Source organism: Leptonychotes weddellii, chromosome 1 (assembly GCF_054177405.1).
Source record: "Leptonychotes weddellii isolate Sample4059 chromosome 1, ASM5417740v2, whole genome shotgun sequence".
In the NCBI taxonomy this organism is placed as follows: Eukaryota; Metazoa; Chordata; class Mammalia; order Carnivora; family Phocidae; genus Leptonychotes; species Leptonychotes weddellii.
This window is the reverse complement of record NC_138369.1, coordinates 73,071,143-73,098,271: the sequence shown is the minus strand read 5'-3', so window position 1 is coordinate 73,098,271 and position 27,129 is coordinate 73,071,143. Positions and strand designations below refer to the sequence as shown.

Here is a 27,129-nt window from a genome sequence, read left to right as displayed (position 1 = left end):
TACCATGTGCTTAGCACATAGAAAGATTAGAGAAAGCATGAAGTTAAGAAGGTAGATGGATCTGTAAACCAATAATAATCTGGTGAAGGCAAAGCACCCTGGCAGTACAGAAAAGGGAGAACTAGTTTTATACCTAAAAATAAAAACTGAGTGTAGAAAATAATAGCAGCACCATACGCACTCAAATGTTACCCTAAGAGCTGGGCTGTCAGAGCTTCAACAGTCTCCAAGAGGACAAAGTGTTGAAGAGTTTAGCCCTTTGAGGGGAGCTGAACCCAAATAAAAGTTTTTTACAATCATAAATACAAATGGGGACCTACGCCTGAACTCAGATCAGGACATGGGCAAAGAATACTAAGTTATTGACGAGTCAGTGGTGGAATTTTTCAGCTTAACAAAAATAAAGAAAAGGTAGTTCCTAAACTTTGTCTATATTTAAAAAAAGTAAATAGTGTGCCCGTAACAGCCAAAATCTGGCAATGATGCCATTAAAATGCTAAAAAAAAAAATCCACGGGTGCCTGGGTGACTCAGTCATTAAGCGTCTGCCTTCGGCTCAGGTCATGATCCCAGGGTCCTGGGATCGAGCCCCACATCGGGCTCCCCGCTCAGCGGGAAGCCTGCTTCTCCCTCTCCCACTCCCCCTGCTTGTGTTCCCTCTCTTGCTGTGTCTCTCTCTGTCAAATAAATAAAATCTTTAAAAAATAAATAAATAAAAAATAAAAAATCCATATATATTTAAAAATACAGTATTTTAAGTAAATCACTTTTAACCTTTACAACAACTCTCCTAGGATGTGTATTTTTAACCCCTCTTTATCAATGAGGAAACTAAGACTCATAAGAATTGACTAAGAGAAAAAAAAAGAATTAGGAAAAGCATCTTCCTGGAAGCAACACTAGGGAAACACGGTATTGCAGACATCAAAGGACAAAAATGGCCTCTGGCAACAAGGCAAGACAAGAATATGACCTTATATTTTCTTCCTTAGATTTCCAGTTTTTGAACATCAAGTCCATGGGTACAGGGATAAGTTTTCACCAATTGGACGCTGGACTGAGAAAGTAAGTCAACAGCTGCTGTGAGTGGTTAAAAACAACCTGGGGTATTTGGTGTGTAAATGCCTCAAATAGAACAGATTAGAGAGACACCTGGCCCTTAAGGACTCTCTTGACAAAGCACTAGTGCCATCTAGTGGTAACCACTATGCCTTGCAGACACTGGGTCCCTAAAAACAACCAGCATCTACGCAGGGAAAGGCAGAGAAAGGCAGAGAAACTGGTTTATTTCTCAGGCCATTGTTAATGGATTGGTAGTGGCTGCCTTGGAAGCACTGTGTGAAAAAGGATTCTGAGGCTACCATGTGCTCCTCAGAAAAGAACACTGTGACTGATTAAAAATGTTGGCCATGAGTGTTGCAGTCATTTCTCAGGAAATGAAATCAACTTCTGCAGCAGCAATTGAGGTCTCCCCTCCAAGAATACCTATTTAGGTAGCTAATCCACTTGGCAATGCTTTTGGGTTTTGGTAGGGTTTTTTTGTTTGTTTGTTTGTTTGTTTTTTGACATGGCAATCAACTAGAATACGCAGTGAATAAATACGGCTGATGATTGTAAGATCTCTTTCTAATTATATATTTTAATGTAGTATTTCCTAAGATACGCACATAAAGTTAGTATAAAACTAGTTAGCACCTTCTAAATATAATTGTTTAATTACTTTTGTAACCTAAATAATGCATAAGTTACTTGATTATGTGGCAGTTCTGGACTAGAAAATTTCTGAATTGCCCCAAATGATGACACACTAGAGAAAATAATTTTATACTGTATATTTTATAGGATGATTTCTACCCCCATTTTCAGGCACCAGCTGGGCAGGCAGCAATGTCTTTATGGGGCTAACTGAAGAAACCCAAATGACTACAGTTACTGAAAACAATTCAGAGACTACATACAGTCTAGTACTCAGGATCTTCAATACTTGGTTAAGAGGAGCTAAGTCTGGTTTTCACTGATAAAGAATGAGGGGAATGGAGAATGATTATCACCAGGGGGAAGTTGAACAGGTCACAGAGAAGGAAGATCAAAGAGGGAGGTATGGTAAGGGGGTGGTATGGTGAAGAAGCTCTGCAGAGATGATCCTGTAGTTTACAAGGTCAGCTAGCCCTTGATCATCTTGTTTTTTGAGATTTGACTAGAAATAGTAGTACTAAAGGCCAGGGCAAAATAAAGGTGATCTTTATGCAAAATAAGATGAGAGTTAGATGTGTAGAATATTTGACGGTGAAAAGCACAAGGTAAGAAAACTGAATCTGATGCAAAAAGGTTTATACAATTTTATGATCCTGAAGTGCATGCCAATATTTGAAAAAAATTGCCATATTAGTGACCATAACTGCTTTACCAAATATATAGGTAAAAGGACACAATAAATTTTAAATCTGTATAGAAATATATTAGTGAAAGATTTCTACTAATGAAAGGATTGTACCATAAATCCAATATTCCAAGTAAAGGAGTATATACTTTTATGCCATCTTCAAGAAATGATTTTAAAAATACTATTCAAATGGAACAAGGAACATCTAACTTAAAAATCAATGGAAATATGAGAAGTGTAAATTAGGTATGTCAGCATCAGACTGTAAAGTGTGGCACCAGATATGGGTAAGCTACAACATTAGGACTGCAGGTGCCAAGATCAACCAGATAAACACTGATGTTATCTATAATTACCTCATTTTTAGCTTAAATCACAGGTAATGAGGGAACTCAGAGACTCTAAAAGGCAATTAGAAACTGTACTGGCTTTTTTGCTTCCTGTATCAGGAATTTTTAAAAAACTTACTTTTATTTAAAGCTTTTTTTTCTCCATAATGAAACATCAGGGCATATCACTTATACATATATAAATAAATATAAAAACAGAATGCACAATTACTTACAAGCTTAAAATGGATTTCTTTCTATGTCTAGGTGAAATATATTCTCATCTGATGAGGCCCCATTGAAACAAAGGCAACAAACAGTTCACTGTATGGAGGTTTCCTAAAATTAATTTATGATGATATTTTGATTTGGGTTTGGATTTAACTCTGAATTGAGAAATTCTGAACTTCCACCTCAATGTCCATGAGGACACAAAACACTGAGTTAGCAATAGTTTTGGACTGTCAGGTATAATATTCTTTAAAAAAAAAATGTATCATTCTCTTCAAAATATAATGTTTAAGAGCTTCTAAATTCAAGGTCATATTAAGTAGGTAAAGTCAATAAACACGGAATCAAAAAAAGCTGTATCACAAGGTTATAAAATATTAAGTATATAAGAAATGTCATTATACTACTAATCAAAGATTCAGCATTTAGAAATCAGGTGAGAAAAGGATCCTATATCAAACTATCTCTATGAAGTCATCTGAAATGAATATATTTGATATTCCATAGTTAACTGATGTTTCTTATAGAATTATTTCTTTGAGGCACCTTCCTGTAGACCTCCCCCACCTTCTTCACATCCCCACGGCACTACATTTGCCTCGCTATTTCTGAAACTAGCATGAACTTGATATCTAACTTTCTATGTGATAAAGAATTTGCCACAGTCTACAATGTAAACAATACTATGAAGTAAATGCTTAAAGAATTGAGAACAAATTATTCTGCAGTAATTTAGAAACAGACATTTATTTAGCAGAATCTGATGTCCTAATTCAAAGTCAATCTAATCTCATAAACCATGTTTTTCAAGACTGAGTTGATTTATAGGGTATTACACACATAGAAATACATGTATGCTTCAAATAATACCTTCTCTTAAAAAGATCTGAATGGATTATAACTGAATCCATCATTCATTTGATAATTTGTAGATCAGCACTACCCGACAGAACTTTCCGAGATAACAGAAATATTCTATATCTGACTGTTCAATATGGTAATCATTAATCACATGTGAAGAACTATATATTTCAATTAATTTAAACCTAAATTTAAATAGACTCATGTCACTAATGGTTCCTATATTGAACACCAAAACTCAAATGTTTTAAGGATAATAAACCATTCATAGATACATTTGAATTTTAAAGTAACAACTATAAAAAAGTTTCAAGAGATATAAATATACACATGATATATATCACATACAGTGTTACTGGGGAAAGAAGACAGATACACTTTAAAAGTTAAACAGTACAACTAGTTAAAAAGTCAAGATAGTTTCGTAAGAGATGTAACATAGTATATAATTAATTCTAAATGAACGGTGCTACTAATAAGATCATATATAGATATAATAGATATATTTTCTTTTTTATCTCTATCTGGTTGCCTCTCTCTGTCTAGGTTTCTCTGTCTTTACCACCACCCTCTGCCCCTTGCTTCCTCCCACCTCGCTCTTCTTATATACACATAAAAGTTAGGGAAGCAAATCTTTAGTGATGAAGTGATGCATCTGTAAGTGACCAAAAATAATCAATGCTGGCAAGAACCAGACCCAAGAGCTGAATCATGAACCTAATATGACCATACTCGGTATTAGACTAGCTCAAAGATCCAGGACATGTAAATTTTAAATGAAGACAAATGGGTCATGTGATAAACTTTAAGTCAATACGGACATTATGTACTTTATAATTTGTTTGGATTAAGGTACCTAGGAAAATAATTTCACATGGGCCTCTGAAAAGGTAAGGAAATATCCTCATCCAAGGGCCACCAGAAAATCTCACTCATTTATAATTTAAAAGAAAAAAACTCACTACTATAAAAAAATCCCAGGCTTGAATACCTCATATACCTAGCATAATGAATGACCAATGTATGCTATATAAGTGATTTTTTTTTTGCAACACAAAAATGTTGAGAGTATCAAAATATTACTAAGCCATAAAGAAATTTTTGTCCAGATGTGATATACATTTGGAACATTATGGCTAATTGCCTCTACATTAAATAACTCCACATTGCTTTGCTTTTGGAGTTTTCCATTCTGTTTTTAGTGACATTTTTCTCATGACTATCATTTTCAGGCTACTGGCTACCAATTTGTATCATGATTATACATTAGCTTTTAAAAATCCTAAATCTCCACCACTCTGTCCCTTGCTCAGTGTGTCTTTTTTAAAATAAAGACAACAAACTAGACTTTAAACTGCCATACATTCTAGCCTATTTCAACATCATAAATTATCAGAATCTTTTCTAATTTAAGAAAAATGTGAAATAAGACTGTGGGAATAAGGACTGGAAGGGCTCTCCTGTGCCTAAACATATTTTAATAAGCAAACATTTCATCTTTTCTAATATTTTCCTCCTATTTCTAAGTTTCTGGTTATATTCTAGCTGGTTGAAGCTATTAGAAATTTGACCTGTAAATAACCAATATGTCACTGTATATCCAAATGTCAGCAGCCAATCCCATTCCCTCCAAGGCCAAGAAAGAATTCAGAGCCAAACTCTTAAGCAAGCCTTTACTAGCAGTTAAAGTGAAAGTACCCTCCCAAGGTGGGAGAAGGGGACAGGCCCAGAGGTGGCAACTGCATCAGGGGTCAGGTTTTCTTTTGTCTTTCCTTTCTATGCTTGCATAGGTTATGGGTCATAGCTAGGGTGGTCTCTGAGGCTGCTTCCAATCATCTAAGGGACTCCTCCTATTGGTGGGGGAATAGGGGAGGGGGGCAGGGTTTGGTCCTATATGGTCCTTGTTGGAACTGTCATGGCAACCTTCTCCCTGCAGGGAGGGGATCAAAACCACAATGTACATGTATCATAATGAAGTTATATGTTACTGTTGGCTAGGGTCATAGGGGAGAATGCATGTGTATCTCCCTCCGGGGTCTTTCCTTAACTGCCTACTCTATCTCAAAGAAAAAAAGGAAAAGTCCCTTTTCTGAATACTGGATATAGAGGGTAGGGGATAAAGGGTTGGGAGAAGACACTAAAATGAAGGAATCAAGGTGCGGAGACCTAATTTGAGTCTGCACTGTGTTTCCTGTGTAGGCTAGAACACCAGTGGGAGTAGTATTTTTATTACTAATTTTTTTAAAACAGTTGTTCTGCATCACAGAAGATGAACCATTTTCTCATGACCTCCTTGTCCAAATTAAAATATATTTCATAAAAGTCCTGTCTTAGGCAGAAGTATTCTCCACTGATGAAATTTTATGTTACCTGAAAGTTCATCTACTTCAAGAGAACTCAAATCTAGTCCTGACTTTATAAAAGGCCTTTTGTTATTTTTTTATCCTGTTACCCATATGCTCAATAATTCAGATACTCCCAAATGGATGCCACAAAAATTTTAATTATATGACCACAGATAGCCTTATATGAACCACAGAGATGTTTCCATAAAGCTGTCACATGGAATGCTACTATAAAATTGAAAACTAGCACAAGAAAATTCTCATTTTTCTACAGAGCTTTTTTTTCCTTTGCTTCTACAGAGCCTTTTAAAATACAGGGGCGCCTGGGTGGCTCGGTCAGTTAAGCATCTACCTTCGGATCAGGTCATGATCTCAGGGTCCTGGGATTGAGTCCTGCGTCCGGCTCTCTGCTCAGCGGGGAGCCTGATTCTCCCTCTCCCTCTGTCCACCATCCCCTCCCCCGGCTCATGCTCTCTCTCTCTCAAATAAATAAAATCTTTTAAAAAAATAAATAAAAATAAAATAAAATATTATGATTAGGAATGGCACCTAGACATATAGACGCAGGAAAATGGGGTTCCTTCTCTAGGACCCATCAACAGTCCAGGTGACAGTGGGAAAAACAGGGATGGGAGCAGTATTAAAAACGCCAATCAGACCACTCTGGCTTTATTTATCCCACTCCCTCGACCCTCTTCTAGATCTCTCAAGTAGAAAAAAAAAAAAAATAGTCCCTGTTCAACCTACATAATTGGAATATTGAAAGAGAGAAGCAGGCCCTGGGTTTGGCCAGGTGGTCAGGTCGGAAGGGGCAAGCAAACAAGAGTAGTTACTCGGTCTGTGCCTGGTTCAGTGACAGCAGAGCTCTGCTGCTCAAGACAACTTTTAAGATCTAGAAGCACATTAAAAAATTGGAATGAGAGTTAAGAGATAGTGTTCAACAATCCTGTTTTGCTTCAAATGGGTTCAGAGACTTGGGTTTGTCATCTGAATTACTTTTCTAATCTGAACAAATAGCTTGAAATTTAATCTTTGAAAATCCTTGAAATATGTCAACCAGCTAAACTACTATATCTCAGAACATTGCATCTATAATCATGAAATGAAAACTATGTCCATATGTTCAGATGATACTAGGACTTCTTTTAAATTTCAAATATTCTCTCATTAGCAGGCTATTTTTTATTCCATAGCTGCTTTATTGATTTTTCCCATATTTCTAAGCACATAATACTCATTCTCAATTGTATCATTATCAACTATTTCATTTAATTTTGTGATTTAAAGATTCTCATTTTCAACTCCCAGTTAAATTTTTTGATCATGGATTTTAATATATCAAACACCTATGATATACTAAATCTAAAATCTAAAATTTTAATACTATCAAATACTAGTTCATGCAAAGTAACAATGTCAACAGAATGAAACAGATATATGTAAATATTCATATTGTAGGGGCCACTTTAGTTGTCTTTCATAACTAAGGGCATAATTTTGTCACTAACAAATGTAAGGCCAATCGAATCTAACCATTTTAATAGTGCCAATAAAAAAAAGAAAAAAAGAATGCATTGTTAGAGTAGAAAATGAAGACTACCTTTACTCATATTGTTCACCTCATAGAAAAGTCTTGTCCCTCTAGAATGTCCAGCAGATATACCTTCCCTGTAACCACCATTCCCCAACCCCTCAATTTTAACTACCCCAACTGGTATTCCTCTAGTTCTTAGTAAAATGCCCCCATTATAACACTGGTCATCATCTACATTAGTTGCTTCCATGTCTGTCTCCCCTTCTAGATGATAAGTGGGCAGTGTTTTATTTGTCTTTGGGTCTTGGAGGTTTGGCACACTGGGTTGCCTATAATGGGTGTACAATAAAGATTTGCAGAATGAAGATTTGTTAGCTCTCTTGAACCAAATATATATATAACCATATTATTTATATATATTTATATATATTATTACATATAAATTTTATATATATAAACAAATGTCACAAAAACACTTGTGAAAGCTCTGGATTAGAAAAAAAATTTTTAAAAATAGGATTACAGGGGTGCCTGGTGGCTCAGTTGGTTAAGCGACTGCCTTCAGCCCAGATCATGATCCTAGGGTCCTGGGATCGAGCCCCATGTCGGGCTCCTTGTTCAGGGGAGAGCCTGCTTCTCCCTCTCCCTCTGCCTCTGCCTGCTACACCGCCTGCTTGTGCGCGCTCTCTGTCTCTCTCTGTCAAATAAATAAATAAAATCTTTAAAAAAAAATAGGATTACTAACCATTACTAACCACCGCCACCGTTCCCCCAGAAGGCAAGGTAATCTGATACAGAAAATAGACAAATACTGAATATCAATCTCTATTAAAATAGTCTGTGAAAATTCCACCTTTAAACTGTATCTTTGAGACTTACAAATTGTTTGTCAAATCAAAAATCAGTAATTAAGCCTTATGTAGAGCTAACTATATAACTATAAAGCAGACCCATAAGTAAATAAATAAGCAAGGTATTTGTAAAATGTTTAAAAAGATTTATAACTTTCCACTTTTAAACCATTCTTCTTTGTATTATTTTCTCAAATTATAGATCCAGTAACACACTTCAATATTACTGACCAAATATTTAATTGGCATTGTCTATTTCACTACCCTACTTAAAAAGTGCAGCATGCTAATATATACTACAAATAGTGACCCATGGGGCTGAAGGGGTGAATTTCAACTAGGGACACCAGGAAAAAACAGAAGTGTGTCCAGGGGAAGGGACTCTCACTGATGACTGACTCAGAACAGCTTATCCTCATATTTCAAATGTATGCCTGTCTTTTCAAAGATAAACATTTACACAGCCTTGGATGATTGGAGCTTGCAGCTGACTATGTAAATAAACAAAGAGGAAAAAAATGTTCCCCCTAGAGCCTGGCTACAGATAATAAAAAGGGCTTGAAGGGGCTTCTGAAGCAAAGGAACTCAAACTAACATGTATGCTCAAGTCAGTTTGGGTTATGTTAATGTAAGGCTGTAAATGCAAACAAGCCAGTTAATTAGTTAAATGGAAGGTAACATTTTCAGAGCCTTAAGTGATCAATAATTAGCTCAGACAGTTGTATATTACAGAAAAGCACAGATACTGACCAGTTCCACTATCATAAAATAATAATAAAGTTACTTCAAGAAGATATATTCATCATTTAAGTGTGATTTTTTCCCCCCTTTTCTCAAATACTGCTTCATTATGGAGATATGAATTAAGGTATTATTTTGATTTTGGTTTCTGGAAAATGCAAAAGTTACATACATATTTTGTGCTCATTGAAATTATCATTTAACTGTAAAGGTTGTGATACTATTTCAACAAATATGAAAACAAGAAATAAGAAAATTTGATGCTGAGATTGTGAAGCTAAAGAAGCGTGGATTTTATAAATATTCTCCCTATATAATCTATAGATAACTGTAGATATTTATAAATTAGATCTTTATAGGTAACTGTAGATCTAATCCTTAAATACTCACTGCCAGTTTAGGACTGCAGAGAATTTTATTTTATTTTATTTTATTTTATTTATTTTATATTTTATTTTATTTTATTTATCTTTAAAGATTTTATTTATTTATTTGACAGAGAGAGACACAGTGAGAGAGGGAACACAAGCAGGGGGAGTGGGGGAGGGAGAAGCAGGCTTCCCGCAGAGCAGGGAGCCTGATGCGGGTCTCGATCCCAGGACCCTGGGATCATGACCTGAGCCGAAGGCAGATGCTTAACGACTGAGCCACCCAGGCACCCCGGACTGCAGAGAATTTTAAAAATACTTTTCTGAGACAAGGGAAAACTTTAATAGATGAAAAAGTTGATTAAAACTTAAAGGAAATTTCACGAGCACCTGGGTGGGTCAGTGGGTTAAGCGTGTACCTTGGCTCAGGTCATGATCTCAGGATCCTGGGATCGAGCCCCACATCAGGCTCCCTGATCAGCAGAAAGCCTGCTTCTCCCTCTCCCTCTGCTCCTCCACCCTCTGCTTGTGCTCTCTCTCTTTCCCTCACTCTCTCTCAAATAAATAAAATCTTTAAAAAAATAAATAAAAAAATAAAACTTAAAGGAAATTTCAGAAAAGAAAGGAAAGGTGCAGAAATTAGTTTATTTATTATGTGTTAGATGACTGGGGCAGGTATTCTACACATTTGTAGGTATGCTCCCTACAACTCTATGATATAGGAGCTGTAACATTCCAATTTTACAAATGAGGTAATCAAAAATCAGAGAGATTAATTCTCTTACCTAAGGTCACACAGTCAGTAGGTGGTAGAGCTAAGATATAAACGTTAGTCAGTCTTATTTCTATCTGTATGTTTTTTCCAAATTGTTTCCCTGAATCGTGTCTTTATTCTTAAAAACTTATAGAGTTTGTATCATATAGTTACATAGATTCTCAACAAAATATAGGCAACACAAAGTGAGAAAAGCATGGGGCGTCTTGGTGACTCCGTCGGTGAAGCGTCCGCCTTCAGCTAGGGTCATGATCTCAGGATCCTGGGATCGAGCTCCACATCGAGCCCCATATTGGGCTCCCTGCTCAGCGGAGAGTCTGCTTCTCCCTCTCCCTCTGCTCCTATCCCCTGCTCCCTCTCTCAAATAAATAAATAAAATCTTAAGAAAAAAAGTGAGCAAAGCAATGCTCTAAGAATCAGGAAAAAAAACCCTTCTCATGTACTTACTAAGCTATGATAACCTGGAAAAATAAAATGGCAAGGGCTTAGGAACTTAAAATGACTGGGTGGTAGAAGAGTGGGATGGAAATTCAGGTTAGTTTCTATTATCTTTAGTATATGCTGTGAACTGAATGCCCCCCCAATTCATATATTGAATCCCAACAGCCAGTGTGATGGGTGTTTGGGGGTCGGCCCTCATGAATGGGACTAGTGCCTCAGAGAGCTCTCTGGCCCCCCTGCTATGTGAGAGCACTGTGAAAAGACAGAAAACCAGGAGTGGGCTCTTACTGAACACCAAATCTGCCAGCACCTTAATCCTGGACTTCCCAGCCTCCAGAACTGTAAGAAATAAATTTCTATTGTTTATAAGCCACCTAGCCTATGATATCTGTTAGAACAGCCTGAACAGACTAAAGGTATAACATTCAGCAATTAAATTGATTCTTTGACTCCATATTCTCAAATATAACAGAGTAACAAACTTATATCACTCTAAGAGTGTAGCCAGAACCCAGATTTCTAAATTTTAAATCCAAAGTATGCTTTTTGCTCTATGATCTCTACTAATATTTTGAATCAATATTTCATGGTTGTTTCAAGACACATATGACCCCCTTACATACAAATGGGGAAAAAAGGTATTCTACTAGAAATAAATGTAAATGATAGAAGGATATTTCCCACATTCTCTCAAATTACTGATAAAATAGGATACATAAAAATGTTTATGATAAAACTATGAGCCTAATTTTTAAAGTTTACCCAATGACTAAACAGTGTTCAAATAAATGTATTTTTATTATTCAGGAAAAGAATTAACTTTGGATTCAAAAAGCCAAACCAACTATAGAATACACCATATTGAGAAAGAGAGGCTACTTCAGAAGCTCAGATCAATATTAAGAAATTATAAATACCACCTAGTATAGAGCCAAGGAAAGAAAATAAAAAATACAAAGGGGAGATTATTTATTATTTTTTAAAATTTTTTTTAAGAAAAAAATTTTCTTTTTTTTTAAGGAAAGAAAATAAAAAATATAAAGGGGAAAAGTTCCCATTATTTCTGCAACAAAGGTTCTTTTAAAATATGAAATATATTAGTTCTTAAAAGGAAAAAAAAAGGGGCGCCTGGGTGGCTCAGTCATTAAGCGTCTGCCCTCAGCTCAGGTCATGATTCCAGGGTCCTGGGATCGAGCCCCGCATCGGGCTCCCTGCTCAGCGGGAAGCCTGCTTCTCCCTCTCCCACTCCCCCTGCTTGTGTTCCCCCTCTCGCTGTCTCTCTCTGTCAAATAAATAAATAAAATCTTTAAAAAGAAATAAACTTCAAAAAAAAAAGGAAGCTAAAAAGAATGGATATTTCTTAATCTTAAAAAAACATAAATAATGTGTATTTTACAAATATTTGAGGTCTTTATAAATTTTTCAAGTCTCAAGTCACCCCACCATCCCAGTTGTAGGATTTACTAATTCAAAAGACACGCATAAATATTTTACAATCCCTTCTGCATACCTTTGCTTTTTAATTCAACACCAAGGTTTCTATTATATTCTTTGTTTATTGGTGATGAGTTATAACAGAATCACCATTGGTTGCTACTACTTTGAACTGTGTCTCCTGGAGTCAATACTTCATTTACAAAGTATTATTTGAAAATTATCCAATTGTCAAAATTCACGAGATATACATTTTTCCTAATGGCATAGCTTGGGAAAATACACCCAGCAATGGTACCATGTGAAATTAAATTGTAAAAGTAATTAGGGTAGACTACATGATTTACTACTGCATATCAGAATCTAGAAAATCATAGTTAAATAAACTAATTTATTTAAAAATAATCTACAATGACTTATTTTCTATCCTATGACATTTATACAACACACCAAGATGATGTCTGAAAATTAAGCAATATTCTGAGTTTCCCCGAGAATGCCAATAACTGGTCTGAGTCTTCTCTAACTAAATTGACTATTTAACCAATTTATTTTTAACATGGATTTGTCGCTACATAAACACAACCTAAATCTTAAATGAGGCAATCCTAAATCAAAAATGAGGCAAAAATGAAGCTATTTTCTATTTTGGGAATTATAACATTGTATGTGAAAAAAGCATTACACAGATTCAAAAACCATATAGACTTCTATGAACTTTTGTGGGAAGTTATAATTTGATCAATAAAGATATTTAGAAACATAGGGTAAAAAAGGAAAGTTTAAAAATGTTCACCTTCAATTTATTTCATAGGTCACTGTTATACCATCTAATAAGATAATTAAAAACATGCAAGCAGCTGGTACTACAGCTAAACAGATTAATGTAATAGTCTGTAGTCATATGTGCTGGCAAGGGGCTTGCCTCTTTGGAGAGGAGAAGGTCAGCTGCCCTTGGGAAAGGAGGAGGGTGGTGGGGAGAGAATATTCCTTCTACCATGTGGCCCTCTGCTAGAGTCAATAACTTAATCATCTACCGCAAACTGCTAATCGGCAAACTACTATTCTTCTTTCATACCCAGCAAGGGTCTCTCAGTTTTAATGTTTAAATAAGAAATACAGAAAGCTAATATAATCTGACTGAGAACACTGGACTTTAAAAAGCATAAGATCTATTGCATAAACCAATAATGTCTTCTCAATTCTTATAAATTTTCCATTTTAACACATCATCTGCAAATTAGTTGGGAGACATATAATTGAATTTTAACAAGAAGTTCTAAAACAAGATCTAATCTATTACCTAGGCACCATATAATATTCATACTGGTGCCTTAGGAGTTAAATTCAGCTGCAGTCCATTTGAATCAATGAAGCAAAACCACAAAAGACACAAATCCAAGTAAAACTTCCTGGCCTATGAAAAACAAATCTATGAACATTAGGTACACAGAACTAGCGTGTTAGGATCTGATCGATTGTAAACTTCAGAATTTGTCAAAATTCCAAAAATCCACCTCTGAACTTATACAGAGAGTAAAACATCTTCCTTTTATCATTGCTATGTGTACAAATTTGCTATACGAAGACAACCGAAAATATTGTATCAGCTTGAGAGTTTCAAGCATCAGGTTAAGCTTGTTCTTAGCTCCTTTTCTGCTAACAGACAAAAGATACTGTCCTGTAAGTCACACATTCTTTTTTACCTTCCTTTTAGTGTCTCTGTATCAGGGCACTGTAAAAAATTCTAAATACCAGAAGGTTACCAATGATCATAATGACGATGATGCCACAGACAAGAAGACAAAAACAGCTACTATTTACTCAGCATTTACCACATGACACTATCCCATCAACTCCTAACAAGTGTGTTTTTTCCTAACCCCATTCTAATGGTGAGGAAACTGAGGCTAAGACTTGTCCAAGTTTCCCAAGTATTTGGAGTCAGGATCTGAACCACCTCACCATATATCATGTATTATTAACAAATGAAAAACAAAACAACAATCAGTGGCTCTATCCTCTTGAAAGTGACAATCGAAGACCACAATAAGACAAACACATTAATGGGAAGAGTACAGACTTAGGTGACCAATTCAAGACTGAATTCAAAAGTTAACACAACCTCCTCGTATGCTATAAAAGGGTACATGTGTTGGAGGGTGAAGTCAAGGCTAAGGCAACAAAGTTGGCAATTCATATGAAAGAACTAATTCCAGAAAGAATTAATAAATGCCATGGCTTTGCATTTGGATTTTCAAAAGGCTTTATCTTCTACATTTTATCTGTCTTTACAAGAGTTGTGAGGAGGAAGCAGGTTAGACCTTAGAATGTCTGTCTTATAAGATGACGAACGAAGGTTAACCATTATCCTGGACACAAGTATATTGGGTTTGAGTGTGATGGTCCTACGCTGGCAGCCAGAACTGTTTGACTGTGAAGAAAAATCAGGATTTCTGAGATTGTTTAAGTAAGACAAAGGCAGAACTGTTAGGCTAAAGGATCTTTGAGGGTTAATATTCATGTTTTTCTAATAACTTATTTAAGTTTAAAACAGCAATGATAGCAACAGAAAAATAATTTTCATTTTCAAAAGGGAATTTTACTGACAATTCTGTTGCCATTTTAGTGTGATCATGCAACAATTCCTAGGTTTTATCAGTTAACCTTAATATGAAAATAGACCCCAGAGCTGTGCTTCTATGAATTCTGCATTTAACCCAAGTGTCAAATTCACAAGTAAGCTCATTATATTGTAAGAGCTATTGCCTGCTGAGTAGAAAAATATTCATTTCGCACCTTAAATACTATACTATTTAATAACAGCACTGGCCTGCCAACTATTAAAAGCTCGTTTTTATATATTGTACTACCTGAGCTTTTTATCTTGCCTTTTTAATTACAACAATAAATTAATATCCTAACATTACAACAGTGACAGGCATTGATTAAAATCATATTAGTTAACAACATTAGTATTTACTCTGCAAAGTTGCATTAGGAGTTCATTTTCAAAGTACAATTATCATTCAATAATACTAAAATATTTTAATCTTCCAAACTATTCAAGAATAAAATAAACTACAATACTGTGCCTTCACATTAACACATTTCTCTTAACTTTATATTATGTCCATTATTTACTATAATTAGCTAAACTACAAATGTAATTGTAAAATTTAACTCACCAACAAAATTTATACACATATGGATTTTCCTTCCTTTGAAATACATCTCCATTTTCCTTTTGTCTATTTTTTTATTGTATTTATATCTAGCAATGATACTAACATAGATTTCACATATATTATCATATTAACATTTCTCACTTACATGCCAAATCATGAATGTTTAACTATCTTTTATATTCACTTCAGCACTAAAAGAAGGATTTGGAGAATTCCAACATTTATAAGGTAGGATGAGTACAGTGAAAATATAATGACAACATATGAGCTTTACTGCTGTGATAATACCCTTCTAGAACACCATGGGAACATAAGCCTTTTGTAGTATCTGTGACACTTGAACGACTGATTATTTATACAGACCCCAACTGATATAAAATAAAGATGTCAAGTGTTTCAATTACCACCTCATTTCTGGAATTCATAAACAAATTGTAAAAAACTTTCCCATTTACCACATTCTTATTAAGTGCTTCCTGTATACAAGGCCCTATTCTAGATATTAAAAGCTTGCCCGGAATCTGAGAAAACAAATGACACAGTTCCAATTAGGGATATACAATATGTTTTCAAATAAAAATATAAAGATTCCAATCATAAACTCCGTATTTATTACATAAAAGGAGTTACAGCTTAACATTCAAGTGAGTTTCCAAGTGTACAGTGGTTCTTGTGTGAATTTTATTGTCACTGCACAAGTGTCAGAACTAATTAACCATCACGACAATGTACTCAAAGTATTTCTTTAAGAATCTGCATTGCTATCTAAAATGCCAAAATGTATTATTATTGAATCTGTACCTTTATTCCTTAAAAGAAAACAACCTTGTTCTTATACCATGTTGGTTAAGTATATGAATATTCAAATATTACTGGAAATAATATAATCTTTCTTCCTAGGTTTCCCTGTTATGAAGGTACAAAATCCATAAACATTTACTCAAGCAAATCAAGTTATAAGAAGAATATTACCAAAATACTAGAGAAGATACGTGTTTTCTTAACTAGCGTATCCTTTTAAAAAAAAAATCACTAATTGAGACGTAACTGCCCTGTTTGCTGAAGAACCAAATGGGATATAAACAAATAGCACTTGATATAACCACGGATTACATTTCATATTCTCTTAGATGCTCATAAGGAATATATTCTGTTTTAAAAGGAAACTTAAACAAATGGAAGCCTTTAGTAGTGTAACAGATATACTGGGAAAACAAAATAAAAAATGGATTTTAAGGGAGCATTCGTACCAATTATACCCTAACAACTGATATCGACAATAAGACCATTTACTCAAGAACTTAAAAGGTTATATTGTTCATTACTCAATAAGTCTGCAGAACAATCGCATATCACAACATTCTTTACATTTAACTTATTTTTAAAGCACAGGTAACACTTCCTTACTACTCTAAGATTAGAATCCTGTAACATTAGGTATCTTGTATATTACCTTGTAATAATATATATCTATGTATTTATCACCTACCTATAGGAATTAAAAGTCCCATCAGAATCTAAAGTAGAACTTCTTCTTCCATTTTTATTTGAATCTCCTGGAAAAAAAATTTAAAAACACTGAAATAATGAAGATTATGAAACTGAATATTTTAGTTGAAAAGCTGCTGTGTGACAGTTCTATACAGTATATTAGGTCCAAAAGCATTATCCCTTTTTCCCTACCTCCCAAATATCTCTTGTAATCAGAGGTCTTTATGCAAAAATATTCATTTTGATGCTAAAATATAAACTAATACCACCACTCCTAAATTGGACAGAAATACTATCAAAATAATTGCTAACAGAAAAAATGAAGCACAGTACATTTTCTTTTTATGAATCACAAACAAAACCAAAATTTATAAACCATTTAATCATACACTAGTGTTTATAAACAAAGGGCAACTCTTTGTTAGTGACCAAGTCACCTGTTCTGACCACTGGTTCAGTCAAAAGAGAGCAACAGAAAGGGGACCTGGAGTATTTTCCAGTCCCCAGCTCTCCATGGTCAAGGAATTTGGTAAGCAGAGAGGTAAAAGAGAAAGCAGGTTGGGAGGTGGTGAATGCAATCTAACGAGCTTTTAATACACTTTAATATTCTTCCTAAAACTTTATGTTTTAACTGTGGGCAAAAGTTCAGCAGTTTTAAAAATGAAAAAACAACATTGAAAGATATTTCTGCATCATATGGTAATACCAAACATTTAGAAAAAAAAAATCCCACTTAAACTGTTATATTCATAGTATCAGACTTAGAACAAATTCATACCTATCAGTTTAAAGATTATAGAATAAAAATAAATGTGCTAAAGAAGTTTAAAAAATGCTTACCAATGCCACAGTATAAAATATATATGCTTATTGATAGAAATTTAATTTTAGTAGTTTACATTTTAAAATATATGCTTCAAAGTATAGTTTTTATGAAACCATAGTATACTACTATTAAATAGACCATTTATTCTTAGAAACAAATTAAAAAGACTAGATTCTGATTATATTTTATACTCCTAGTTCTTGTAACTTTCAAACATCAGGTTGTATTCATTTTTATGATATTTAAAGCTTAATAATTTAATGATTTATCCATTTTAATTTACACTTTTAATCCACTTTGAACAATCTAAGGTGCCACTGGAGATCATCACAGTGGTCCTGGTTAAGTCAAATAGTAATTACAGAGCTTTCACTTTAAAGATGAGATTATTTTTAATTATTGAGTACAGTACTTAAGGTACCATACTTATATAATTATGCTACTCATTAAATGGTTATTGAAAGCTGAAATGTAATTTTAATGACAGCTACCTATTTTTCTTTTCACATCTTATAGTTGACAGATAAGTCAAGAATATTGGTTCTTTTCAAAATCTTTACAGTTGTGCCAAAGTGTTCAGGAAGACAAGAACTGGACTGTGTCCACTTACTTTTAACTCTATTCTTTTATCAAAATACACTTTCAGGTTTTTTTTCCTCATTAAACAAAAATCCTAAAATGGATTATAGCATTCAAAACTATTGCCAAATTTTATAGAAGAAAATTATCCAAAATCACTTAAATGTTTAAGATCAATTTAGCTGGGTATATTTTGTTAATTCTTAAAACATGGATACTATAAGATCACTCATACAACATATTTTCTTAAAAAATTAATGGTATTATAATAAATAAACTAAAAGGATTTAAAGAAAATTCTGTTTCTTACTAAATGAAAATTTCCTCCAACACATGTTATTTAACAGCTTGCAGACATTTCCTGTGAAACATTCCATAATCAGCATAAAATACGTACTATATCATACACTTAAAATATGAGCCTTCTTTCTCTTGAAAACTAAAGATTATAATTACTTAAACATGTAAGATCTCACCAATAGAATATTTCTTCCTTTCTGCTGATATTTACCAGAGCGAATATAAAATCCTTCAAATAATTAAGAGCCTTTCGGTTTTTTAAACTAGGTTTTGCCATCATAATATATTACAAAGATTTTCTTCATCTTATACCGGTTTCAAAATGAGCATATCACATTAAATATAACCTTCAAAGGATGGGAATGAGGAAAAAAAGCAGTTTTTCTTTCTCGAAAACATACCAAAATAAGGAGTACAATTGTTTTTTCTAAACAATATTAGAGAAAAGATTTCAAAGTTTGCTATATGGGGAAAAGGCAATAAAGTTTTGAAGCGGGAAAAACTGCTTTGTTCCTTCAATCCTCTAGTTGAAATTAATTATAGCAAATGTTTATGAAAACATCTGTTCCTTACAGTTATAAATTCTTAATTTTAGTATGGATGATTCCAGATTCTTATTTTGGAAGGAAATTGTCTGACAATTGAAAGATTTATAAAAGAACAGACAGAATTTATAATTCTGGAAAATTGTATATACAGTGTGTATATCCTGCAGAGATTTTCATTTGTGTGAAACATTTGGAGGGGCTTGAAACTGGTAACTAGGAGAAATCAAAGACAGAGAGGCTCCTCTTTGATTTAAGGTGTTATACATTAAAAACATATTTGTAATAGAAGGAAACATCAACCAAGAATTATAAATAAATGCTAATTTACTATGAATCTAATTTGAATAAGTATAATAAACTAAGTATTAATTTTATCAAGGATTTTAATAAGTCTAATGCCAATACAATCATGGGAAGGTATGTGTAGTGTTCCCCAAAAATAACAACAGAGGGTGCAAGAGAGTTTAATATGATGTTTTTAGTTGCTGTTCTGATTCTTATACTAAGTTGTCAGGTAGCCATAACTGTAACAAGGATGTATAGGTTGTTTTCAAATCTCTCTCTCCCTCTTCACCCCTCTCTCTCTCTCTCACACACACAGACGCACGCGCGCGCACGCATATGTATATTATTACAGTAATCTTGCACAAAGGCCTTTAAATGATCAGACAGCACAAATAACTTGAAATGTGTTTTAAGGTAACAGACTACCTTTCACTTGCTTGGAAAGTAACAATAAATTTTAAAAACACAATTGTGATTTTAAAAGTATTTCAATATTTAATATAAATTAACCAGTAAAATAATCTAGATATATTTATTGGGGAAATTTTAATACATAAATTACATACATATTATATATGTTGCTATGTGTATGTATATTGTGCAACCTATATTTACAGGAATAGTTCATTAATTATTGTGACAATTACAATGTGAAATTTACATAACAGATTAATTTCTCATTGGTAAGTAACTTTGCAAAATGAATTCCTGGCACTCACAATTAAAAAAAGTTGACTGATTTGAAAAAAATACCCTTGTAGCCAAATTACTTTAAATGAGGATAGAAAGAGCATATATTTTCCATTAGTAATTTCTAACATACATGTATCTAACTTATTAAACAAATAATATGTATAATGGTGACTTAAATCTCAAAACAAGATAAATTAAATTCCAGATTCTTATTTAACTTTTACTGCAGTCATGTTTAGCTAAGGGCATTTATAATATCTATGTACTGTTGAAAATCATGCTAAATGAGGATTTACAATAGATTTCTATAGTTCTTTTTTTTTTTTCTTACTATAGTTCTTTTTATGTACAAACATCTCCTTCATGAAGGTAGAACCGGAGATTTTAAGCTAGGTTAGGTTAAAAACTACCAGAATAATGCTATAAACAAACACATCTACTCAACTGGGCCCTCAGTTTACATCTAAAAAAACATCAAGTTTTAGAAGATCACATCATACTATGTATGAATTCCAAAAAGTATTACATAATTTAAAAAATAAGGTTTATATCTAAATTGTCAGGGAAATGTCTCCAAGTGTGTGCAATGAATATTTAATAGTAAGAGTGGAAAAAAGATCTGCTTTAAACTAAGTTGAAAACAAAGCTATGGATAGCTACATTTAGTTGTGATAGGATAATATGCCATAAATAGTATAGAGACCTGAAACCTTTTGTTTCTTTTAAATGAACATTACTACTGAAATGTTTTTTATTAAATTTAAAATCCCATTCAAAGAAAATGATTCAAAAAAATCAATGAATTAAGTATATTCATGTGCTGATATACAGTAAGGCAAAGTACAATGACTCAGCATTGCCTATGAAGACAGTAGTCACTAAGGGCATTATCTCAACAGAGAGACAATAGTCTCTCTAGGCTAATTTATTTATGCTAAAAAATCCAGGACCACCCATTACGTCTAAGACCCAGTGCTAAAGTAAATACAAAAAAATTGTCTATTCAATAATATTCCATTTTCTCTATTATTAGCTACATGCTAATGATTTAATGGCTATATTTAATTCTCTACATAATATTTAGAAATTATTTTATTTTTATCTCCAAAAATGTTTATTAGCATGATTAAAAACAGTTTTTGAATAACGACAGAAAGAATTTCTAAACATGAAAGTGTCAGTGGCTCTACCTTATAACCAAATATTTGCAAGTGAATGGACAGCTTTATTGCCCGTCTTTTATTAAAAACAATCCATATTTATTGGTTCCATGTGAAGCTATGACTATTGCTTGGGAATGCATCCTTACTGCAATTAAGTATAAAAAATATCTTCCATAATTGGTGTGTGACCTGTATTACTGAGTAAAGAGTTGATAAAAATCCTCAAAGATTTGGGTTTTTGTTTTTAAAAACATTCCTTTTACACACTACAAAGAAATGATCAGTACTTTGGCTGTTTAAATCACTACATGATATTTACAATGGCAGTCGCCAAAGGTCCTCCCTTCACATAATCACAAACACAGACCCTCTTCTGGAGTGTACATTTTTGGGGTGGGCTCTGAAGACTTGGGCCTCCAAGTGTTTATACTGGTTTAAACACAAAGCATTATCCAGAAAGTAGTAGTCATTATACATGTCACCTTCACACAGGTATGGCAGTCTGGTGAAAGCTTTGGTAACAAAACCAGTTTTTCTAAAAACTTCAGGAAGACTATTGACTTGTTCTTCCCAACTCTATCCCTTGATTTCTAAAATTTCTGATGGTTTCTCCCACTTGCCACCTATGTTTTCCACATAGGGATGAAAGGGTAAAACCAGAGCAAGGATGACCTGCCTCTCATTGGCTCCAAGACATTTCTGATATCTTTTAACACAGTCAGGGGCTGATCACAGCTGTCTGGCAAATTTAAGCAACTGACATCATACTGGAATCCTGTATTCTGCTATTCATTTATACCAAGCACTTTGTATTTCTTCTTCTGAAGCTGCCATATCATAGTTTCAGAGAGCTCAGTAGCATATATTTCTTCAAAATGAGAGTTCATGATTTTTCTGACTTCTCCATCCCCAGCACCTAAGTCTATGGGCTTTCCAATCTGGATTAATTTTTAGCAGTCTCTGAAACTGATCTGGTGAAAATGCAAACATTGAGCCTCTTCCTAGCAACCCCCTAATAGATATTCTAGACATAAACAGGCTAAAAACAGATGACACAAAAGAGTGACAGAACTGGACAAATAGCCAGTCCGATTTCTCAATGCTGTTAAGAACATCTGTGTTCCCTGATTAAGGTAACTCTGAACAAAGAGAGCCTGGAATGATTCACATTTCTCTCTATTGCACACCTACTACTGGTGGTTCTCCTTCCTACTGGCCTCGGCCCTGTCAGCCTGTCAAGGCCACTTCTCATGTTCACATATAAGGAGCGGGTGAGTGGACGCCACAGCATCCACATCCTCCATGCAAGCCAAACAGACGCCAGGCTCAGGCACAACCTGCCCACAGTTTCACCAAGGGCCATGGCCACTTATTTGGATCACTGCCAGTGTTGGGGCGAGGAGGAGGAGGTACCACTGCCCGGATTAGAGCCACTGTACCCAACTTGTCCATCCAGCCCCTTCAGGGCCAAAACAGGGGGGTCAAAATTATTATTTTAGATAATATAAACTCAGATGTAAAAAACAAATACATAGAAACTCTTAAATAAATAATATTTCAACTGGATAATTTTAAGAAGATAATATTTTTGTTATTCCTATTAAATCATTAATAGAAAAATTTTCAAAAAGAAAGCAGAGTGACATCAGTGGAGTGGCAGAATATACAACTCCAAACTCTCATCCTCCCAAAGAAACACTAAAAAACAAGCAGTAACTGTCAGAACTAACTTTGCAATGATTCTGAAAAACAATCCAAGATTTACGAAAACCAAATGAACAATGAATGAAGAAAGAAACTTAATTTTTTTTTTTTTAAGATTTTATTTATTTGCAAGAGAGAGAATGAGAGACAGAGAGCATGAGAGGGAGGAGGGTCAGAGGGAGAAGCAGACTCCCTGCTGAGCAGGGAGCCCGATGCGGGACTCGATCCCAGGACTCCAGGATCATGACCTGAGCCGAAGGCAGTCACTCAACCAACTGAGCCACCCAGGCGCCCAAGAAAGAGACTTCTTGAAAGCTTTGTGGCATTGTTACTTGCCCTTACCCTACTCCCTCCTTGGTACAGCAGCAGTCTTGAAGAGGGATGCAGTTCCCAGTGTGGGAGACCAGTACTTGGTTCTGGAGGGAGCAGAGCAGACCATATTTGCAAAATATTATGTAACTCTATTCTAACTTGTTTAGGAGCTACCTGAAGGACTGACACAAAACATTCATCCCTTTTTTGTCTAACTTGAAAAGAGTGGTGGGCATTGCTCTTGAACCCACTGCAAGCTGAATTAAGAACAAGCAGAGTCTTCGGCTCAGGTCATGATCCCAGGGTCCTGGGATTGAGCCCTGTGTCGGGCTCCCTGCTCAGCGGGAAGCCTGCTTTTCCCTCTCCCACTCCCCCTGCTTGTGTTCCCCCTCTCGCTGTGTCTCTCTCTGTCAAATAAATAAATAAAATCTTTAAAAAAAAAAAAAAGAACAAGCAGATACGTGGGTTAAAGGTTACAATTAAAACATTAAAAATACCACCTAAGGCTTGGGAACAAGAGTTGGTGAGAGTTTCCTTGGGAAATTAGGACTTTCAAAAGCATCCATGTATATAGGAAAATGTACATGCCCAGGGCAAGTAGAAGACCAAAATCTTCCACCTGAAGCTGATCACTAAGATGAATGCAAGCCTGACTAAATGATGAAGGACTGCTGTGGCACAGAACCAATCTGCAAACAGGACAGGTTTTGGTTTTTTTGTTTGGTTCTTTTTTTTTTTTAGCTTCCGGCTTTCAAAGAAATATCTGTCAAAACCCTAGCTGAACATAACCTAAGAAATAAAGATTTCAGTGACTTCATAGGCCAAAGAATAAATCTTGGCAAAAATAAAAAAATAGATTGGGAAATAAGGGACTAAAAAAGTTTAGTAATATAGAAAATAGCAATATTAGGAGAAACTAAATTTCAAGAATTATCAAATTATAATATTCAAATTATCAGTTCTCAACAACAAAAAAAATCACAAAGCATATAATAAAAAACAGGAAGCAAGGCTCATAAAAAATAAACTGATAAAAACTATCCTTGAGAAATCTAGAAATTGGATTTACCTACAAAGATTTTGACATAACTGTCTTAAGGATGCTTAAAGAGCAAAAAGAAAACACGGACAAAGAAAGAAATCTTATAAATGAATGAATAAACAAAATGGGATTATCAAGAGGTAGAAATTATAAAAGGAACAATTTTGGGGACTGAAAAATACAATACCTGAAATAAGAAATTCACTAGAGAGGTTCAACAACAGGTGTGAGCAGGCAATAGAAAGAAAATAAAAATCTAAAGATAGGACAATTAAAATTATGCAGTCCAAGAGGCAAAAGGAAAAACAATGAAGAAAAGTCATCAACATCTAAAAGACCTGTGTGACAACATCAAGTGAATCAACATGCATTGTGAGAGCCTGAGAAGTGAAAGAGAAAGAAGTAGAAAGTATATTTGAAGAAATAATGGCCAAAAACTTCCCAAATTTGATGAAAGACAAAAATCTACAAATCCAAGAAGCTCAAAGAACTCTTGGTATAATTAACACAGACACTCACATAACGGTACACAATAAGCAAACTTTGAAAGAGAAGAGAGTCTTCAAAGAAGCAATAGAAAATATGTCACATCACAGATTTCTCAATAAGATTAATAGATGATGTCTTATCACAAAACATACAGGACAAATGACAGTGGGATGACATATATTTAAAATATTTAAAGAAAAAGACCGTCAACCCAAAATTTTGTATTTCGCAAAACAGACAGTGGGGTGTCTGGGTGGCTCAATCGGTTAAGCGTTTGACTCTTGATCTCAGATCAGGTGTCAATCTCAGGGTCGTGAGTTTGAGCCCCATGTTGGGGCCCTACTTAAAAAAACAAAAGAATAAGAAGAAGAAGAAGAAGAATGAGAAGAGTTAAGACATTCCCAGAAACACAAAAGCAGAGAATCTGATACCACTACACATACTATAAAAGAAAAGCTAATGGCAATCCTTCATGTTGAAAGGACATCAGACAGTAACTCAAAGCTGTGGGAAGAAAAGATCCCTGATAAAGGTAAATACATTAGTATATATGAAGCTAGTATTACATATTTAAGGTCTCTATTGCCAAACTTTATTTCCTACAAGAATTAAAACACAAATGCATAAAAAATAATTATAAATCTATGCTACAGAGCAACAACGTATAAAAATGTAACTTGTAACACAACAAAAAAAGGGAGGAAGAACATTTCCAGGGAAGATGTTGGAGTAGGAGGACCTTAAGCTCACCTTGTCCCATGGATACAACTACACAGCACTCACATCAGTGTAATTAACCCCAAAAAATGAACCGAAGACTTGTAGAACAAACTCCAAAACTAAATGTAGAGAATAGGCCACATCAAAGAGGGTAGAAAGGGCAGAGACATTGTGAGGAGCTAAACCCCAAGGGTCTGGCCACCAAAGGGAAGGAGCCATGGGCACAATAAGGGGGGGAGAAACAGAATACCATACCGGGGAGCCTGCAAGAGAAAGACAAATCCCCTAATACTTGCTTTGAAAACCAGAGGGGCCAAATTTCATTAGTTCTTATAACCAGCAGAATGCAAAGTGTGGAACTTTAAAAATCAGCAGGCTCAGTTCTGAAAGAGCCAGGAGGGCGATAGGAAACTGAGTCCTTGCCCTTAAAGAGAGAACACAAGAAACAGCTGGCAGAAATACAGCATAGAGTGAGCAGTTTGAAAACTGCCCATGGCATATGGGAGGGAGAGTTATTTATTAATCTCAGAGTTCACTGAGGGACTTTTTCAGGAACAAAGGAGCAGGCAAGTGCAGTGCTGTGCCTGTATTCACTACCTAGCTGCATACACCACGCCCTATCTCCTCCAGCTGAGCCTGCCTTAGTCCTGGTACTTTAGGCCCCCTCCTCCAAAGGACCAGCAAAAAAATCTTGCCAACACTGCGTGTCCCAACTGCACACTTGCGGGGCCTTGGTCCTTGAGGTGGTGATGGTCACATCCCATGGAGGACACCAACACCTTGTTAAAACTGCACCACTCATCTACATGTACTTTGAAGAGTATCCCTGGCCAGCCCCAGTCTCCACAGTGGCTGTGTGTCCCTTGTGGAAGAAGAGGACCAGCACCATCTTATTAAAAGTGCATGCCCCACCCATGACTTTCGAGAGCAAGAGACATAGCTAGCTTTCCTAACACAAAGAAACAGACACAGATAGTTAGACAAAATGAAGAGAAAGAGGAATATGTCCCAAATGAAAGACCATGACAAAAATCACAACAAGAGACCTACATGAAACAGAGATAATTAATAAGCCAGATAAAGAATATAAAGTAATGATCATAAAGATACTCACTGGACATAAGAAAACAGTGGAAGACATCTAGTGAGACCCTCAACAAAGAGATGAAAAAGAATCAACCTTAATAAAGAGATGAAAAAGAATCAATCAGAGATGAAGAACTCAATACCTGAAATTAAAAATACACTAAGTGAAATAAACAGTAGACTGGAGGAAGCAGAAGAATGGATCAATGACCTGGAGGACAGAGTAATGAGAAGCAATCAAGCTGAACAGGAGAGAGAAAAATCATTTAAAAAATGAAAATAGAATTAGGGAATTCAATGACACCATCAAGCATATTAACATTCACATTATAGGGATCCCAGAAGAAGAGAGGAAAGGGGGCAGAAAATCTATTTGAAGAAATAATAGGTGAAAACTTCCTGAATCTGGGG

General features: G+C 34.8%; 1 protein-coding gene and 1 pseudogene across 10 annotated transcripts in view; both read right to left on the bottom strand.

The window, feature by feature from the left end:
* TBC1D5 (TBC1 domain family member 5) overlaps positions 1 to 27,129 on the bottom strand; it is a 528,942-nt gene that overhangs the window by 236,635 nt on the left and 265,178 nt on the right. For 9 of the 10 annotated variants that reach the window (XM_081826016.1, XM_081825991.1, XM_081826055.1 and 6 more), the window contains one exon: positions 16,970 to 17,036. The exons of the other annotated variant lie outside the window; for it this stretch is intronic. In XM_081826016.1, coding sequence (XP_081682142.1) covers positions 16,970 to 17,036 — 67 coding nt within the window. The remainder of the gene's footprint in view (positions 1 to 16,969; positions 17,037 to 27,129) is intronic. 10 annotated transcript variants of the gene reach the window in all.
* Positions 19,259 to 24,090, bottom strand: LOC145722538 (protein-L-histidine N-pros-methyltransferase pseudogene; annotated as a pseudogene).